The sequence below is a fragment of the Lontra canadensis genome, unplaced genomic scaffold, assembly GCF_010015895.1.
Source record: "Lontra canadensis isolate GAN:19392208 unplaced genomic scaffold, GSC_riverotter_1.0 scaffold12, whole genome shotgun sequence".
NCBI classification, from domain to species: Eukaryota; Metazoa; Chordata; class Mammalia; order Carnivora; family Mustelidae; genus Lontra; species Lontra canadensis.
Genome location: NW_022631006.1, coordinates 112,396 through 131,595, shown reverse-complemented (window position 1 = coordinate 131,595; position 19,200 = coordinate 112,396). Strand labels below are relative to the sequence as shown.

At 33.1% G+C, this 19,200-nt stretch overlaps 1 protein-coding gene across 2 annotated transcripts in view; it reads left to right on the top strand.

Annotated features, from left to right (window-relative positions):
* SCFD1 (sec1 family domain containing 1) overlaps positions 1 to 19,200 on the top strand; it is a 106,941-nt gene that overhangs the window by 33,644 nt on the left and 54,097 nt on the right. For both annotated transcript variants that reach the window (XM_032856211.1, XM_032856210.1), the window contains exons 11-14: positions 4,934 to 5,073; positions 7,604 to 7,694; positions 8,449 to 8,522; positions 9,236 to 9,317. In XM_032856211.1, coding sequence (XP_032712102.1) covers positions 4,934 to 5,073; positions 7,604 to 7,694; positions 8,449 to 8,522; positions 9,236 to 9,317 — 387 coding nt within the window. The remainder of the gene's footprint in view (positions 1 to 4,933; positions 5,074 to 7,603; positions 7,695 to 8,448; positions 8,523 to 9,235; positions 9,318 to 19,200) is intronic.

Genomic DNA, 19,200 nt, shown 5'->3' with positions numbered 1-19,200 from the left:
AAGTAAACTCTTCTGGTGAAAAACTTCACAGCGTGCCTTTGCTTTTACTGGGATATAAGAAGCAAAAGTAATAATTAGAAAGTCATAACTCCTTCTTATTATATCTCGGTTGTTGGGGGGTAGATTCGATTGTTCTTCTGTGGTGAATAGTTACCATTAGGCAAACCTATCGGCATTATTTCTTGTTGATATCTTGTTCTTTACTTGCACTTTGGTTTTTCATATCTTAGGTAAATTTTTACTTAAATCCAAGTTGTTCTTGGGAATTTCCTACTAAAGTTGTGTAGACTCTGTGAAGTCCAAGAAAACACCCTTGATTTCATTCATTTATTAAAAAGTGATATTGTCCCAGTGTGTTTCCATATTCATTACTGTATGTGTTATTTGCTATTTACTGATCTGTTTTAGGTTGATACTGTTTTTTTCCCTTATATCCCAGTTGCTTAGTACATAAGATTTTGAGACATTTGTTTATGTCAGTGATGGAGCATTATACAGATTTTCTTTTTCAATTAAATATTCTAAGGTAGATTTTTCTTTCGTTTTTTTGGTCTTCTGCACATATATTTCTTTTCCTTCTTGTCACCTTCTGACCAAAACTCAGGGTTTCTGAATCAGTGTTGTCTCAGAGAAATAACATATGAACTACAGGTCTAATTTTGGGTTTCTAATGGCCACATTAAAAAGATAAAAAGGAACAGATGAAATTTATTTTAGTAATATATTTTATATAATCCCATAAGTCTAAATTACTAGCATTTAAACACATAATCAGTTTAAAACTATTTTATATTCTCTTACTATATATTAAATCTTAAGATTTTGATATATATTTTATACTTATATCTGAATTCAGGCTAACCACATTCCAGATTCTCAGTAGCCATGTTGACTGGTATCAACTGTATTGGTTAGCATGTTTCTAAATCATTACAGCTCAACTTCTTTACTAGTTTAGAGACTAAATAAATTACTTGTAAGTTGAGATTATTACATGAACACTGGTAGAAAGTATTTGCATACTGTCAGCAATATATCTCTAGAGGCTTCTAGCCCATGACTCCTAGAGTTATAAGGAATTCTGCCTTAATAGGAATGAACAAGCTTATCAAAGTTCCTGACCTTGCTCATTCTATATAGAATACCTTGGCATCTGAATTAGGATAAATTAGGTAGTGCTGTTCAATATAAAAGAACCCTCAAACCTCAGTGGATTAAAATAACAAATACTTATTTTTGTTCACAGTATTTCTTGTTTCTTGTCCAATGTGGGTGAGCAAGGAGGACCTCTAACATATCATAGTCACTTCCAAATTAAGGTTAATGAGGCCCATCTCAGCACATACTTTCACAATTACTATGGCAAGGGGCAAACAATTGTGGGTTCTATATAAATCCTGTTTCATTGTTATAAATAAAATTTTAAGACTTTTATTAGGGAATATTTCTTATAGAAACACAAAGTTGCAAAATACTGTAATGAACCCCCCATGTGCATCACTTAGTTTCCCAGACAATAAGCATCTTATCCTGGGCATTATATGATCTATGCATAAATATTCCAGTGTTTGTCTAAAAAAAAAAGTAGCATAATTTTATTATCATACCTAACAAAATTAACAATTATTCTTTGGTGATATCTGTTACTATCTCTGTATTCAGTGTTTTCTAATTGTTTCAAAGACACATCTTTATAGTTGCTTTGTTCGAATAGGGATCCAGACAGTATCCTTACGTTGCATTGGTTGGTACATATTTAAGTTTCTCAGTTTACAGCAGTTCCTCTCTTTCCACTCCTTTTTTATTGCCATTTTTTGGTTGAGGGAATTGGGTTGGTTTTCTAAAGAATTTCCTACATTTCTGTGTTTGGTTGATTGTATTCTTGAGGTACGCAATTTGTTGTGGTTCTCTATCCCTAGTATTTTCTATAAACTGATAGATCTAGAGACTTGATTAGATTTGGCTCAATTGTTTGCCAAAAGAAAAATTACTTTTATTTTACTTTGCTTTTTTTCTCATGTGAATCTTTGCTCTGCATAAATGAGTATCACCCATATCATCCAAATGTTAGCTCTGTTTGGGTTTACTGGTCTGCTTTAACTTGCAAAAGGAAACTAAGACTGATGAAGACGTATCCATATTTTTCACCTCAATGGGATTTATTTATATCTCATGATTTGGGACACCATTGTCCTGTCTTCCTAGTCAAGAAAGTATGACTATCAGTAGGAAAGGTTAGACTCTATCATGTTGAAACTAATTCTGTTGTCTTTTATTTGTGTATAAATGTCCATTTTCTTTAACATGATTAAGTTCAGCACAGAATGTTCTAATTTCCCAATTTCCAAGACTAGAATTTTCCTTATTTGCCTGGCAGTTGTGCAAACAGTGAAGTTTCTTGCCGCTATTATGTTGTTTCTCAAAATTCTTACCATTTTTTATTTCTTTATCATTTTGTGTTTTCTTTTAAGTATCCATCAGTACTTCAGTAATAGTATGTGCTCTTCTTTTTCTTTTTCTTTTTTTTTTTTAAGATTTTATTTATTTGTTTGAGAGAGAGAGCGCACAAACAAGGGGAGCAGCAAACAGGGAGACGGAGAAACAGACTCTCCGCTGAGCAGGGGGCCCAATGCAGGGCTCAGTCGCAGAACCCTGGGATCATGACCTGAGCTGAAGGCAGATTCTTAACTGACTGAGCCACCCAAGCACCCCGTGTGCTCTTATTTTTCAACGAGTAGTTCTGTTAACAAGTTACTTAATTTTGAATGAGCTATCTCATCACTATGGAAAGTACTTTGCTAGAAATTCTAGTTAATAAGGCATAACTATTTAACTATTGGTATCTATTGTTAATTTTTAAAGCAAGAGTTCTTCTCAGATTTAGCTGTTACTATCTGTTTTTTATGTTTTCTTCCTATTTGGATGGTTAGTTATATAAACTATTTTTACAGTATGAGGATGCAAAGAGCAATTGAATTTACTGATGTATTTATCCTATGAGGATGTGAAGAGTCTATAGGAAAGATACAGTGTTAGCAGGCCAAAATACAGCATTGTATACTCTTTGTCAATAGACTTACTAATCAGCTATGGCAATTGGACATCTGTATATTTTGCACTCTTGTTTTTGTGTCATAGGAAAAACTAATAAGCAAATAAATTACTGTATAAAGGACTTGAGAAAGTTGCAGAATATGGTCTTGTGTATTAAAGTCAGTATTGTTGACCTAGTTTTATCAAGAGATCAAATTATATTCAGTACATTTAATCTGCTAAGACCTAGAAGTTTAATTATTAATTAAGAACATATCTTAGAATAGAGGTGATAGCAATATTGCCATGCTAGATAATTTCTCCATATAATTTATTTTTTGTTCGTCATTCACTCACTTCTTGATAGCCATATTTTATCTTTATTAATTTTTTAAAGATTTATTAATTTAGAAAGAATGTTTACAAGTGGGGAGAATGGGCAGAGGGAGATAATCTTTGAGTGGACTCCCCACTGAGCTCAGAGCCTGATGCTGTGATCGATTCCAGGACCATGAGATCGTGACCTGAGCCAAAACCACAAGTCAGACCCCTAACTGACTGAGCCATCCAGGCGTCCCGATAGCCATATTTTGTCTTTAGCTCACTATTCTTCAGAGTAGAGTTGAACCATAAAATACTGCTATTACATGAAGGAACCCCCAGGTCTAAGGCAGGAAGGAAGGGGAAAAAGATAAAATACTTTTTTTTTTTTTTAAAGATTTTATTTATTTATTTGACAGACAGACATCACAAGTAGGCAGAGAGGCAGGCAGAGAGAGAGAGAGGAGGAAGCAGGCTCCCCGCGGAGCAGAGAGCCCGATGTGGGGCTCGATCCCAGGACCCTGGGATCATGACCCGAGCAGAAGGCAGAGGCTTTAACCCACTGAGCCACCCAGGCGCCCCAAAGATAAAATACTTTTATTTTGGTTTTTGTGTGTTCATTTTTCTGAGAAAGAGCAAAAATCAAGCCTCATGTCAGTCAAATTAGTTCTAGGCAGAAAAATTTATAATTATGTAGTGGTATCTAGCTCCTAGAATTTATGTAAAAGGAAGTGCTATTATTATTGTAGCTTCTGTTGTAGTTATTTTTTAAAAATACATCAATCAACAGATCAGAACATTAAGACTCTAAGAGTTTAAAAATTATACTTAAGGGGCAGCTGGATGGCTCAGTCAGTTAAGTGTCTGACTCTTGATTATCATCTCAGGTCATGATCTCAGGTTATAAGATGGAGCCCTGCAATGGGCTCCACACTGGACATGGAGCCTGCTTAAGATTCCCCCTCTGCCCCTCCTTCCCTTCTTCACCGTCTTTCCCTATTTCTTTTTTCTCTCTCTCCCTCTCTCAAAAAAAATTAAATATTTATTTAAGATTATGTTTGTTACTGGAAATAAGTAAACATCAGAAGACCTGGGTAAATAAGTAGATATGTCTAAATGTTGGACTACTATATAACCATGATAAAGATAAGGTAGCTGTACACATATAGGTAGAGAAAGAACTCCAAAATACATCCTTATGTGAGAAAAGTAAGGTACAAAAAATATAATGTATAATGTATACAATGTATAATGTAATGCAATTCTTTAAAATTAAAAGGATATGTGTATGCTGGCATATGCAAAAATATTTTTCTAGAAGGATACACAAGAACCTTAACATGATTTTTATGTATTTTTTGAAGTTTTAATCATTTGCATCTATTACTTTAACTAAAATACATAAATATTAAAGGTACCTTTGTGTAATGAAACATTGGAAGGAGGTCTTTAAATTTCAAATGTATATTTTGTCCTTAGAATTATTAGAAAAGGCAGTAAAAATCTCTGTTATTTTCCTTGTTGTAGGAAATGTTATGGTTCTTGAACTGTTACTTAAGAAAGGTTTACTTTTTCCTAGGATTTCCACTTAAACAGAGTTAATTTGGAAGAATCTTCAGGAGTAGAAAATTCTCCAGCTGGTGCTAGACCAAAGAGAAAAAACAAGAAGTCTTACGATTTAACTCCAGTTGATAAATTTTGGCAGAAACATAAGGGAAGGTAAGAAAAACATCAGTAAGTTAAAGATTCACCCCTTTACAGGGAAATGAAGATGTCGTCTGAATTAATGAATTTGATGAAAAAAATCAAAAAGATGATGGTGGTTCTTCTACACAATGAGTAGAAGTTATAATTACATAGTCTATAGGGATGTATCTATTTCTTCTCAGTTCCTAGGTTGTTTCTTGTTGTTTTTCAGTAAGCTCATACCATATGATTTTGTAGGTTTTACAGATAGTCTTTCTAAATTTTGTTGCTGTCCCCACTGACCTTCTGCAAGATCATTTCTGCTTTTCTTTAAAATAGGTTTTAGTGATAAACGTCAGTGTAATCTTCCCTCTTTGTTCCATGTTTGCCGTCATACAAACACAGTTTTAAATCTCTATGGAGAGAGAATACCTAAACTCCAAAAACATTTATTTAAGCACATTAGAAATAATAATTAGTTGTGTGTTTTCTTATAGGCAGATATACAGATCCCATGTATTGCTATATGCCCTTAAAAGTTTAGGGTATTTTATGAGCTCAGTAATTGTTAAAATAGTTATCTAGTGGTCATCATGGCTAGAGAAATCATTCTAAACCCTCTGCCCCCCCAGAAGCATTCCTCTGAGAGAAAAATGCTTACCAACAATTATGGAAATAAAATGTTACTTATTATTATTATTTTGAGTATTTAAAGTATTACTATACCTATATATGTGACCAAGTCCTTGATATGGCTGTTCTTTTTGACCTCATTTATGTTAATAGAGAAGTAAGATAGAGACTTGATTCAACCACCTGGGTTTTTTGTGTGTTTTATCTTAACTTTTTTTTTTAACATTGCAAAGTCACATTGCTTATAACAAGGAATTTTATTTTCTCTGCAGAGAAAAGTCACTGTTTTCCTCTTTCTGACTGGCAATTTGGGTACTGTTATAATTTATTTTAAATAATTTTCTTCTCTTTGGAATTCCATAATCTGTGATTTTTGCCATAATGGCAAAGTACAAGAATTACATTTACATTATTTCTAGAAAAGGCACAGGATATTTTAAAATTAATTTTAAGATTTATATTTTCTGGTAGAAAAGACCTTAAGAAAAAAATCTCATTCAAATATGGAAGATTTGAATATTTCCTTTATATACAATCTTAGAAGTCAGTTGAATAGTAAGAATTTTAATTTTTTGTTTGTAAATAAGAATAGCCCTGAATAACTCTCACTCTGAATGTCCTACTACAATATTCTAGAAATACAGTAATGTGGGCACAAAGACACTGGCAGTTAGTGTAGAGTAAAACAAGTAATTTAAATCTCTCTGAGCTTCAATTTCTCTATCAGTAAAATGTAGGTATGATTATTCTACCTGTTGCCCTACTTCAGAAGGTTGTTACGAAGGTGAAGTGAAATAAAGAAGTAACTTGCCCAGAGTCATTCAGTTATCAGAGATAAAAGCAAGAATAAAGCCCAGTCCTGGAAGATCCCAAAAGGCGTGGTCCTAATTATTAATAGCGCATACCTCAGCAAGACTGTGGTTAGATTATATGAAAGAATAGAGAGACAGTCTTAGCACTTTGTTTGGCATACAGTAAACCTTCCGTAAATGTTAGCTGTTATGGATGTCTTTTAGCCCTGAGATCTGAAGATACTGGAGATTTTAGGATCTTCTAGTTTAACCAGCACATTTTAATAATGCTCAGTGCTATGTTCTGCCACCATACAGTCTTTTGAAGCTGAGTTTAGCGCCTGTGATTGTCATGCAAAACTGGACCATGGTCTTCAAAATCTTCTCAGGGTCTTCTGTCATTTCTCTCAGTCTCTACTGGATGAAATGTGCTGATCATTAATGAAGTGTTAAAAGGTTTTTGTTTCATTGCTGCACAGACATGACCTTTTCTTTCTTAAAGGAAGAAAAGCTTCTGGCCACTTCTAAAGCTGTAAATGAAAAATACTTACGTTATGAGCCATTTTATGGTCAACATACATTTATTTAGAATTATTTAAGATTAGTGCCTTATGAAATTTTTTCTACCAAAGCTTCTCAATGATTGCAGATCACTTGTGTCTGAAGTCTATAGAAATTACTGCTAAAACACACTCACATGCCATCTTTGTAATTATATGAACCCTGTGACACTCTGTGTTAATTTGGGTGATAATATTTAATTGATGTTTCATATACCATGCCTTCTCTTCTTTGTTTTTCAGTCACTTAAATATTTTACTTTTTTTTTTTCTAATAGTGTATAGGTGAAAAAAATGTGATATAGTTAATGAAAATAATAGAAATAAATTTAAATTTGCTTAGGTGTATTAAGAATTATGATAGGCATTTTAAAGAAATAGTATTAATAATCTAAATAGATATCCACGGAGATATGTGGTTATATTTATGCTAAATTTATGCTGTGTCATATGTTAAATATATTCAAATAGGTACATTTAAAATCAAAATAAATCCTCATTGAATATATTTCAGGAATCACATAAAAATCAACATTTTAATGTCATGCTCATAGTTCCTCTTGCTCAATACTGTTTCAGTCCATTCCCAGAAGTTGCAGAATCAGTTCAGCAAGAACTAGAATCTTACAGAGCACAGGAAGATGAGGTTAAACGACTTAAAAGCATCATGGTAAGATTCCTTTTGCTTTCTTAGAATTATAGAAAAGCAGGACGTCTGGAGAGAGAAAGAGATTTAACTTTTTTTTCTCATGAAAATTTTAAACCATTCATTGTTTTTAATAAGAAAAGTATTCTTAACTTACAGAAAAGATCTTTGTCAAAAAGAAATCTGAATAACGAGAAGAGCAAAATGTTTTGAAAGAACAGTCTGGGGAACCAGGGTGGCTCAGTTGGTTAAGTGGCTGCCTTCAGCCCAGGTCATGATCCTAGAGCCCGGGGATCCAGTCCCACATTGGGCTCCCTGCTCAGCAGGGATTCTGCTTCTCCTACTGACCTCTCTCCTCTCAAGCTCTCTCTCTCTCTCAAATAAAATCTTTAAAAAATAAGTAAAATAAAAGAACATTCTGAATTTATGATCTGAAAAAATATATAATGTGGCTTTATTTTAGGGATATATTTTCCAGTGCTGCTCACTCTACTACACTTTGACCTGACCTCAGAGTTCAGCTCTGCTATATATTACTACATGACCTGTGGCAAGTCTCTGGCCCTATTTCTTTACCTGAAAATACCCACTGGTCCTTAATCATCCAACTAATTAGACTGGTGGTGACCAGAACTTTTCTGGAATTGTCAAAAGTGGATATGCTTGTTCCTTAGAGGCGAAGAATTGTTACTCTGGGTGACCTTAAACCTTAGTGTTTATCACTGATCTTAGGAATATATTGGTTTATATGCTTCTGAGATCTTTTTTTCCTCCTCAGGGACTAGAAGGGGAAGATGAAGGAGCCATAAGTATGCTTTCTGACAATACTGCTAAGCTTACATCAGCTGTTAGGTAAGTAAGCAATATTTGCTCTTTAAGTCTACATAAAGACTTATTTTGCTCTTTAAGTCTACAGAAAGAATTATTTTGAATGTTAAAAATTTGGCTAATATTTTTAATAATAAGAAATAGTAGATAATAGCATACACCCTTAAAAAACTAAACTGTGTTTTTTAACATGTTCAAACTGATTTAAATTCCGTCTCATATAGCAGATCATTTGCCTCTTTCTCTAGTTAGAATTATAAAATGGGGATATTTTTACCAAGAAGATATTAGTGGTGATAAAATAAGTTATTATTAATTTTATCATTGCTGCTATTATTTTATTAACTAAAGGTTAAATACAATTTTTTTCTGATATAAAATGCCATCAAGAAGAGAGGAAATATGTTTTACATTTATAGGTAAAATCACATTTTCATTAATCTGATTATATTCTAAACCTCCAGATTTTGGAATCAGAAAGTGAAATGGTGAAATAGTGATATTTAATAGACAGATTACTTTAAACCAAGAAGCATTTTATGTATATTAAAGTAGTGAATACTGTATATGGTAAAGCTTAGAGATTAAATTTGGTCAACAGTTTAACTTGTCATCTTGTCACTTTTTTACTGTTCTAAGTTTCCTCAGAGGAAACGCCCAGGTGTGTGTTTTATTAAGGTCTGTGTCATTTTCTTAGAAAATTTAACAGTTAATTTTCAATTTTTTGATACTTGTAGTTCTTTGCCAGAACTCCTTGAAAAAAAAAGACTTATTGATCTCCATACAAATGTTGCCACTGCTGTTTTAGAACATATAAAGGTAAATTTAACTTTTTACCCCCACACAGTATTTATGTATTTTGTTTATGTAGGGTTTTACGCTTTTTAAAATGATTTCATATTCATTATCCCATTGAGGCCTCACTATAACATTATGAGATATTATTACCAAAGGCAACATCATTACCTTCATTTTTTGCAAATGAAGAAGCTTAGGAATCCAGAAAGAATAGTGATTTGGCAAGGTCACATGTTCAGTAAATAGAAGTTAGAATCTGTGATATTTCTATTACATTGCCTCAGTATTTCCTCAATACTATCTCTCTGCTTATTATTCTTAACAGTAGACTTGTGTCTAACCATCAATAATACAGATTTAGACACCCCTTTTACTATAGTACTATCTAAAATGTCCATTAACTTTTAGTTTTAGAGGAGTCTTTCACCATTAAAGCTGCTGTCCCTTGTTCTGTGATTTTGAAAAAAGTAGATTATATTTTCTATATGTTGTTACCATAGCTCTTTTATCTCCTTACTTTGTTCATGATTATCCCCTATCAGCCTGACTTAATCAGTCCCTCAGTATTCTACTGTCACTTATTCTCTGGGTGTGGAGCTGAATTTCAATGACAGATTGACCATATGTTAGGACATGATTATTATGGACCCCTGCTTTCCATGTGATACATTACATTTGAAAAAGCAATGTAAAAAAGCTAAATACGCTTGTTGCCTATCGAGGATGTTGATAACACCTTGAATTATGGAAAGGGGACTTAAACATTTTCCTTTTTTAATGATCTAAAAAGTTATAGAGAATAGGGTGGAGCTAGCACAGATAGATAATAGACATTGTGCAACATGGAAGTTAAACATGTGTAATTTCTTTTGTTCCACATCTCAGTATTGATATTTGCTATTTTCATGTACCTATAGGAATAGAAATAGAATAATTGTGCTGTCTATAGATGACTCTATTGATGATATTTTCCCTTCCATATGTACCATCTTTGTAAAATGGGAAAAGGTTACTCAGATCTGTAAATACCTGAGATCCTTATGCAGCAGAGAGCTATATTGAGAATTTCCTTCAGTAGGAAAGAAAAGCTTTGCTTACAAGGTGAAGAATGAATCTAATATAAAAAGTTCTTTAAAAAATTTATTGTTTCAAAATAAAATATAAGTCTAGTTTACATCTGTTAAATTGTAATTAAATTCTAGAGGTCTTATGCTCCATTAAACAAACATTTTTATTTACTGTGTGCTGGGCAGGGTGCTAGGAGCTACATGCAAATAAATAGACAAGAAGTAAAAACAAATTCTAGAAAGTTCTGATAGTTGTTAATAATCCTATATAGGGTGTAAGATATAAGTTGTTCTTTGGATTTTCTTTGACTTTAGGGTTTTTTTTTCTATTTTTTCATCGTAAATTTATTGATCCTTAACATTTTATTTTCTGACCTCAGGTCTCATAGCTGTAAAACCAGGAAAATGCCAAGCTCAGCTCCTACCATCAAACCTGATTTGTGTAACTCAGTGTAATTCATTATTGTACCTATGGAAAGCACTCAGTTTCATCTTATTCAGAAAACTTCATAAATATTATACTGCTACAAATTTATATGAATATACTCCAGGTCAGAGACTAGAGCTTATGGTTTGAGAAAATTCTAGCTAAATTAATTGACTTATTAAGTCATGTTTTTTGAATAACTGTGTGTTGTGCTATGCCCTAGAAGTTCTTTGATAAATAAGACAAGGTCTCTATTGTCTTGGAGCTAATATTGTAGTAACAAAACAAAGTACCCAAATTAGAAAACAAGATAACTTCAGTCATTTAGGTGATATAAAAATAAGGTGATAGGAGATGACAGAGAACAGCTGAGAGGGCTACTCTAAGTGGTTAGGAGTAAGTCGTTAGGGAAATCACCTTTGATGTGATGTCTGAGCTAGAGACCTGAATCACATGGAGCCACTTAGTAAAAATCTCAGGGCCAACCGTACCAGTCAGAGAGACAAAAAAGTGTGAAAGCCTTAAAACAGGGAATGCGTTTGATGTGTTTAAGGATACAAAAGAAGACTAATAGTGCTTATAGTGAGGAGGGAAAAAGTGATAGACTATGGTATCAAGAGAAATAGCAATTTAAGTGGGATGGGAAGTCATTGGAGATTAATGACAGATCTATGTTTCAAATGGAGAACTGAAGAGTATGAGTGATGGGTGAGTTTTGGAAATAAGCGTGGAATTGAAAGACAGCTTTTACTGCTGTCTAAATGAAAAATAGTGTTTTATAGGGCAGAATTTACTATAAATTCTTAATGATGTTTGTTTGTAATTTTACACTGATGATTTTATGTGAGTTTTTCAAAGTCACTTTGTGCTAATAGAGGTCGTCTGTCTGACATTAACATGCTGCCATGCATGATCTACATAATTCTGCTTTAAGACCTGGTATTTTGGCTCTCTTTTTAAGACAAGTTCAAACTAATTTGTCATTCAGTGTGTTAAGTGGTTTTATATAAAAGCCACACATTTTGGGATGATTGTTTTATTGTAACTCAAGGAAGACACCCTTTTTAATAGGGTCTGATTTAAAGAAACCGTGCTATAAAGGACATTCACTTGCAGAGGGAAAATGATGCCCTCTGTAGGATACACTGTTCCCTTTGGGTCATTCTAAGAAACCCAGCCAACAACAAAATGTCTTTAAATATCATTGGTAAAGGAGCATATTTATCTTAAATATTTACATAGCAATTACAGTTGTATTTATTAAACTGCATACTCTAAGAAATATTCTGATATATGTTTTCTGTGATGAGTCCTTATAATGTTGACCCTCTCTTTTAAGTTATTCTTCTTCCTTGTCAAAATTAGCATATAAATTCTGCTATTCCCATTATTTCTCATTACTCCTGGTTATAAAATATCTTCTTAAAGTCTTCCATAATTATTAAATTTCCAAACTTGTAATACTTACTTTTTAAGTGGCATGTTTATTTGTACCATTACTATTCTATACCATGTACCTCTGGCTATAATGTTCTATACCATGTACCTCTGGCTATAATGTTAATATTAAGTAAGTTTTTTTCTCCATGATCTCTTCGCTTTTCACCAGAGTTTATTGACTGTTTGAGCTTAATTTCTTTGTAAAATTTTATTCATCTAAGTGGTAAATATTTTTTTATTACCATTAGGAAGAATATTATGACTTTTTATGCAGAAATCAGAACATTTCCCTTGGTATTCATCTTCATTGTAGTTTTGCATATTTCTCCTTTTGGGATGTTTAGATCATAGCTGCTTTTTACATTTCCTTAGATCATTTTCTGAAACGATACTGGGAGGAAATAGTCATGAGTTACCTGGCAATCCTTGTTTTAGTGGAAAGCTAGAAATAGCAGATCTATTTGCCACAACTTTGGCAAATATTATTACCTATGTTTATTAATATTCTAATGATTTTAGTGGCTTGAGTGGTTGACTTTAGCTTAATAAAGAATAAATTGTTGAGTTCTCATTTGTTTTGAGTAATCCATACCTCTTAAATCACTTTGTAGCAATTCTTTCATTTCTAATACAAATACGGCTTCACTACTTGCTGGTTTTGGGAGAATGACTCCTGAGATTACTTAAATAATTTATGGACAAATTTTAATTTATTTCAGTTGTTGTTATCCCACCTGCATAGTCAAAGTGAATTAAGTGCTCTTCAGCATTACCTAAGAAAAGGAAAAGACACCAATGTGTAAGTCATAATAGATAAGAGATAAGAGCGGCATGGTGTACTTTTCCCCCTAATGCTCCCATCTGAAAGGAAGATCTCTAACATCCGAACACTCTATCCTAATATAATGAGCAAAAAACAAACTATTAGAAAGCTGTTATGGATTGAGGCTTCATTGGTGCTCATTTTTTTCATTTTTGTTTTGCTGCTGCTTCTGGAGAATGTTAAGAGGTACTGAGTTAGATCTAAAGACATCATCTGATCAAGGAGATGTACTGCTGCCTTAGGTCTACACTCTGAACAAGGCTTAGCCGTTGGTAGCAATGCTAGCTTTTAACCTTAGCATCTCCTTCAAGGGGCTTATTTTACTTTGGCTCAACTTCTTTATCTCTTCTAGGGGAAGATAAGCTTTAAAAATAAAGTTGCCACTCTCTTCATTTATTTCCACTAGTCAACACACCAAATTAACTGGAGCCCTTTATTCCCGCTATAAAACATGGCGGCTGCCAGCCATGTTATGACATGCAGACAGCTGAAAGCTAGGATGCCTCACAGGTTGAATTTTGTTTATCTAAGAGTTATTTATATTTGATTCCAAACTATTTATGCTAAGTGTATGAGGAGGAAAAGAGGATTTTTTTCTTTAAAACGAAGATATATACCTTAGACTTACTGAAGATGGTGATTTAACTGTTTAACTTTGTACTGGGTAAAAAAAGAAAATTTAACTATAAAACTTGGAAAATCTTGAAAAAAACCTAAAATTTCTTTGTAAATGTCTGTAAGGTTTTTGGTTCCACTTCAGAGAATTTGAACACCTGGAAATCATAGGTGATCCCTTATAGGTGTGCTTTATGTAGGAAAGGAAAAAAAAGTTTAGTGAAACCTCTGTACTCAAAAGGTATCAGACCTACATCAAGATTGACAGACAATTGTGTGTTTTAGGTCTTAAGTTAAAAGGCAGTATTTAGAAAATACACACACACACACACACACACACACACACCACGGGTTTGTGGGGGGGGGTTAGTCATTCTTTACATTAACTAACTTTGATTAACTGATCACCACTCCCCTATCACAGTAGGGAAGAAATTTTACTGTACTAAAAATCAGAACATTTCTCTGGCTGTATTTTTTTTTTATTATTCATTTGAAACAGAGAAAGAACATGAACAGGAGGGAGAGGGAGAAGCAGACTCCCCACTGAGCCAGGAGCTCAACGAGGGGCTTGATCCTGGCACCCAGAGATCATGACCTGGGCTGAAGACAGACGCTTAACCATCTGAGCCACACACGTGCCCCTCTCTGGCTGTATTTTAAATGATCTCAGTATATATATGAAGCGAATGTTCATATGACCTTGGTGTCTTTTCAAGGCAGGGGGACAGTATATTCTATAATAGAAAGTCCCCAGTGGATAAGCTATCATCGTCTTTTACCTAGTCTTACCCAAATAAGATTAGTCACTGTCAGAACTTGGAAGTTTTCTTCAGTTAGGACCAAAGGTGGCTCTTGGATGAGTTGGAATATCCTTTAACTTCTCACTCACTGTGAATTTCGGGAGACCGTTTCCACCTTTCCAAAAAAAAGTGTGAAATTACCTTTCTCTGGCTCTTTGCTCTTATTTCTCTGCCATCTGCTTTTGTTAAGATGAAGCATTGTCATTGAGACCCAATTATAAAGGTTAAATTCAAAGAAATAAAGATTTCTTAGAACATTCTATAATAAGGAAATAAACAACCTAATTAAAAAATGGGCAAAAGGTTTAAACAGACTTACCTGAAAAAGATACATAAGTGACAAATAAATTCAATCTCAGTAATCACTAGAAAAATGGAAGCAAAACCCACAATGAGACGTCACTACACATCTATTAAAAATGTCTAAAATTTAAAAATCAATAATGCCAACCTTTGGCAAAGATACAGAGGAACTAGAACTTTGATACACTGCTGGTAAAAATATAAAATGTTATATCCACTTTAGAAAATAGTTTCTCAGTTTCTTAAAATGTTAAACCTATCATTGGTCCAGCCATTCTATTCCTCGGTGTTTACCCAAGACAAATGAAAGCCTGTTTATTGTACACAGCATAAATACTCATAACAACTTCATTGCAATAACTAAAAGCTGGAAACAACTCAATGTCCACCAACAGCTGAATTAGATAAATAAATGATGGTATATCTGTAAAATGGAATACTATTCATCAATAAAAAGGAAGGTACTGTTGACACATACAGTAATATGTTTGAATTTCAAATACAGTGAGTGAAAGAAGCCACATTAAAGAAGAGAACAGAATCTATGATTGTATTTACATAAAATTCATAAAAATGCAAGTTAATCTACAGTGACAAAATGCTTATCAGTGCTTGCCTAGTAACTTGGAGAAGAGTGTTGGAGGGCCAAAAGGGAGACATTACAACAAGGAAACTTTTCTGGGTAATGAAAGGTATAATCACTATCTGGATATATATGTTATAAATAAAGATGCTGTGAATGCCCATGAGAAGGTTTATGGGTGGGTATGTTTTTAGCTCCTTTGATAAATACCAAGGAGTTGGTTGCTGGATCATCTGATAAGAGTATGTTTAGATTTGTAACAAAACTGCCCACTGCCAAGCTGCCTTCCAAAGTGGCTGTGCTATTTTGCATCCCCACCAGCAGTGAATGAGAGTTCTTGTTGCTTCACATCCTTATCAGCATTTGGTGTTGTCAATGTTGGATTTCAGTGATTCTAATATCGTTTTAATTTGCAGTTCCCTAATGACATATGATGTGGATCATCTTTTCATATGCTTACTTGCCATCTGGATCTTCTTTGGTGAGGTGTCTGTTCCCCTCTTGGGCCTGTTGTTTAAGTTGGTTGTTTATTTTCATAATATTGAGTTTTAAACGTTCTCTGTATTTTGGGGGGAAATGTCCTCTAATGGATGTATCTTTTGCAGATATTTTCTCCAAGCCTATGGCTTGTCTTCTCAATCTCTTGATGGTATCTTGGTATCTTTCACAGAACAGAAGCTTTTAATTTTAATTAAGTCCAGCTTATTGATTTTTTTCTTTAGTGGATCATGCCTTTGGTGTTGTATCTAAAAGGTCTTTGCTATACTTAAAGTCATCTAAATTTTCTCTTATGTTATCTTCTAGGAGTTTTATAGTTTTGAATTTCCCTTAAGGTCTATGATCCATTTTTAGTTAATTTTTGTGAAAGGTAGGGTCTGTGTCTAGATTCATTTTTTTTCTTTGCATGTAGATATCCAGTTGTTCCAGCACTGTTTGTTGAAAAGACTGTCCTTTTTCCATTGAATTGCTTTTGCTTTTCTGTGAAAGATAGGCTGATTGTATTTGTGTGGGTCTATTTCTGCATATCTCTTTTTTGTTCAATTGATATATTTGTCCTCCTTTTTGGCTAGTAACACATAGTTAGGTATTGTGGCTATATTTTAGGTCATAAAGTCCTCTATCTTTTTTCTTCTCCTTCAGTATTGTTTTGGTTATTCTGGGTCTCCCATGTCTCCATATAAACCTTAGAATCAGTTTGTTGATACCTACAAGATAACTTGCTGGGAGTTTGATTGAGATTGTACTGAATCTATAGATCAAGTTGGGAAGAACATGGAATCTCTCTCCATTTATTTTGTTGTTCTTTGATTTCTTTAATCAGAGTTTTATAGCTTTCCTCATACAAATATTATACATATTTTGTTAGATTTATAACTATTTCATTTACTTATTTTTTGAGTACTAAAGAAAAATAGTATTTTTGATTTAATTTCAGATTTAAGTTGGTCATTGCTAATATATCAGAAAGAAGTTGGCTTTTATATAGTAGCCTTGTATCCTGCAGCTTTGCTATAATCACTCACTAGTTCCTGGAGTTTTTGTTGTCCTTTCTTTCAGATTTTCTGTGTAAAGAAGTATGTCATCTGTGAGCAAAGATAGTTTTTATTCCTTCCTTCCCCATCTTTTTTCTTTTTATTTCCTTTTCTTTTCTAATTGCATTAGCTAGTACCTCCATTATGATGTTGAAAGAGTGCAAGAGGGAACATCCTTGCCTTTTTCCTACTGTAGCCATTGACTTTGTATATTAACCTTGTATTCTGCACCTGTGCTATAGTCTCTTACTAGTTCCAGAAATTTTTTTGAAATTTTCTACATTACAGTTGTGTCTTCTGCAAATGAAGAGTTTTATTTTTTTCATTCCCAATCTGTATACCTCTGATTTCCTTCTCTTGGTTGTGGCATTAACTGGGGCTTGCCATACAGTGTTAAATGAGAGTGCGAGAGGTGACATCCTTGCCTTGTTCCTGATCTTAGCTGGAAAGCATCTAGTTTCTCGTTATTTGCATTCTATTTTCTGAAAGAGATTATAGAGAATTGTTATAATTTCTGTTTAAAATGTTTGACAGAATTCACTAGTGAGCACACCTAGACCTTAGGCTTTCGGTTGTGGAAAGTTATTTGTTATTGATCAATTTCTTTAATAGATGTAGATGTATTCACGTTATCTGTTTCTCTTATAGTGAGTTTTCATGGGTTGTGTCTTTTAAAGAAGTGAGTTATTTCACCTAGACTCTCAGGTTTATGGGCACAGAATTGTTCAAACACTCCATCATCCTTTTGATGTCATAGGATCAGTAGTAATGGCCTCTCTTTCATTTCTGATATTTTCCATTTGTGTTTTCTCTCGTTTTTTCTTAGTTAACCTGGCTAGATATCTATCAATTTTATTGATCTTTTCGAAGAGTCAGCTTTTGGTTCCAGTGATTTTTCTCTGTTAATTTCTTATTTTTAATTTCACTGATTTCTGCTCTAATTTTTATTATTTCCTTTCTGGCACTTACTTTAAATTAAATTTACTCTTCCTTTCCTGGGTATATCTTTTAAGAGTTCAACACATTGTTGCTATAAACTAAAACTAAATGCTTCTGAGAGTCATAGTAAACTAGACTTCTTATGTTTATAAGTGCCATATAAATCTCTATTTTTCCCAGAAATATTATATGTAAAGCAGTTTTGGGTATTTCATTATAATAAGGTTGCTAATATTTGTATTTTAATACTTCTTATCTATAAAGACAATTTCATTTACATGTTAAATTTTTTATGACAGAGATCACTTTAGTCATTTTATTTTTAGGAGTCAATATATAGTATAACTTATAGATTAAAGTTGTTTCTGTTTCCTAGAGCAGATTTGAGGCAGATTTCACAAATAGCGCATGGAACAAAAATAATGAAATAAAAATGGAATAGGTTACATATAGTTATAATGATAATTCTCAAATTTGGCTTTGTATTTTCAGGCAACCAAGATTCAAAAAAAGACAGATGTGATTAAGTTATTTAAAAAAACAAACAAACAAACAAAAAAAACACCTTTCTGTCAGAAAGGAGAAGTTTTTTAAAGTTTTTTATTTATTTATTTTAAGTGAGCTCTACTCCCACTATGGTGTTCAAATTCATGACCCCGACACTGACTAAGCCAGCCAGGGAACCTTAAATTTTCTTTCTTTCTATATATTTATTTATTTTAAGTATATTTTTTATTCTAAGCAAACTGTTCCTTAGCATCATATTACAAAATACATTGCTCATATTGGGCGTTATCTAGAATAAATTGAGTGATGTAATGATACAGTATATTAATATCAGTTACACTTTTGTGTAATTAATTTTAATATAATTTTAACTCTTATACATATAAAATTTATATTTTAATATAAAATTACTTCTATAAACTTTAATGAAAGTCAAGGGTTTAATATTAAATATAATTCGGGGCGCCTGGGTGGCTCAGTTTGGTTGGGTGTTCGACTTTTAATTTCCAATCAGGTCATGATGGCAGTCTGCTTGAGGTTCTCTGTCTTCTCCCTCTGCCTTCCTCCACTCTCGCTTGCACCTGCTTACACATTGTCTCCCTCTCTAAAATAAGTAAAATCTTTTAAAAAATTAAAACATATATATAATTCAGTGAGGGAGTTTATGAGTTTCCAATGTAGTTAGGTCTAAGTTTATAACATTTTAGTATCTAGAGTGGAAACATTGCATATTCTTTAAATAGTATGTTCCTACTTTTTTTCATTTGGGCTTTTGGTAGGGATTTGATAGCAGAGAAGTTGAAGTTGCATATTTTGATTTGGGCCTGAAATGCTAGAAATTCAGTGTTCTTGGTTGAGAGAAAAA